The following is a 1,481-nucleotide window of genomic DNA, read 5'->3' as shown; positions in this document are numbered from 1 at the left end:
TGAAGTCTTTCAAACTCATGTTCTGAGACCTTAGTTAACAAAGGGGTGGGGGGAAGCTTGTCGGATCTTGGACCGTCAAAGGTAAAATTTAAGCCTAAATATAGGCTCCACACAGGCATCTGAACTGGGATGCAGCATCCCAAGCACAGCAAGCCCCTTAGAAAGTTAAGACATTTCAACATATTCAAACTAGAAATAATCAAAATTTCTACCATTGGTAGGCATCAGTTTCATCAAATAGTTTAACATCAATTATGAATAGACTTCAGCCAATTACCCTTTATATAATGCAAAAATAAGATTAAAATCTTCCTTGCCAACTCTTTGATTTGTCTTTTCTGCTTTATTCTTTCTTTCAGCATAAAGATGCCTATCAAGTGATACTGGATGGTGTGAAGGGTGGTACTAAGGAAAAACGATTAGCGGCTCAGTTTATTCCGAAATTCTTTAAGCATTTTCCAGAATTGGCTGATTCTGCTATCAATGCACAGTTAGACCTCTGTGAGGATGAAGACGTATCAGTAAGTTTGTGAATAACACTTTTCAGCAATCTTGCAGATGATTTTTGTGTGAGGGTGTTATAATTTAAGTAGCAGTCATATCAGTGTACAATAAAATACCACAATGAGCTCTGGCATGGCACCATACCCAGGCTTAAATCTACATTGGAGAAAATGCATTAGTTCTTTTTACCACCTTTCAATTGTGAAAACTGCGTAGAATCCTAAAATACTTTGTTTTGCTTATCCATTATCCACTGTTAAAAACAGGTGGCTCATATCTTTTTCATAGATTGTTATTGGTTGTACATATGAAATTAGACTGTTTTCAATTTGTGCTCACTTGAATATTTAAAGTATTAACAGTGTCACATCCTAAAATGTAGTTGCAACACCCTTATGTGTTTTGCATGGCAGAAAAATAATTGGTCTGTGTAAAAATTGTATTACCAGCTTAAGAAGAAATAGTTTTCCTTGGAACAGAGTTAACTGTTGGCATTTCTGGCTGCTGATACAGGTTCCTAAGAATTTTAAACTATTAGCTCCTGGCTTTTCAAATGAAATCAGTGAACCACCAACATTTCATGCAGAAATTGCTGGATGTAAACCCTGTACATTTTTTTATGTAAACTCTAATAAGTTAAGATCAGTATTTAGAATTAAGCTCATAGAAGATAGCCACAATGTTGTATTTAGTACTCAACACTGAATATTCTAAAGTAAACAGTTACTAGCTATGACATTGCCAGAGTAGCTATATTTAAGGAATACTATGTTATATGCCCAAAGGTAGAAAAAACCCAACAGTTGTGTATAATTCGTATATAAACAGTTGCTTGTAATCTCAAAACTGTCTGCTCTGGTCAGATACTGTGTTTAACATCCCTTTCCACTACATTTTATTGTATTTATTCTGTGAAACTTGAAAACTAAATTGGAGCAGATTATTTTTTAAATTACTAGAAATCTCATGTTTTATAT

General features: G+C 34.2%; 1 protein-coding gene across 1 annotated transcript in view; it reads left to right on the top strand.

The window, feature by feature from the left end:
- The window catches only part of API5 (apoptosis inhibitor 5), a 27,941-nt gene that overhangs the window by 4,630 nt on the left and 21,830 nt on the right, over nt 1-1,481 (top strand). The window contains exon 2 of the mRNA XM_012655321.1: nt 360-529. Within this exon, the coding sequence (XP_012510775.1) occupies nt 360-529 (170 nt within the window). The remainder of the gene's footprint in view (nt 1-359; nt 530-1,481) is intronic.

The sequence above is a fragment of the Propithecus coquereli genome, unplaced genomic scaffold (genome assembly GCF_000956105.1).
Source record: "Propithecus coquereli isolate 6110/MARCELLA unplaced genomic scaffold, Pcoq_1.0 Scaffold470, whole genome shotgun sequence".
Taxonomy (NCBI): domain Eukaryota; kingdom Metazoa; phylum Chordata; class Mammalia; order Primates; family Indriidae; genus Propithecus; species Propithecus coquereli.
Note: the sequence above shows the minus strand (reverse complement) of the source record. Positions and strands in the feature narration are given on the sequence as shown.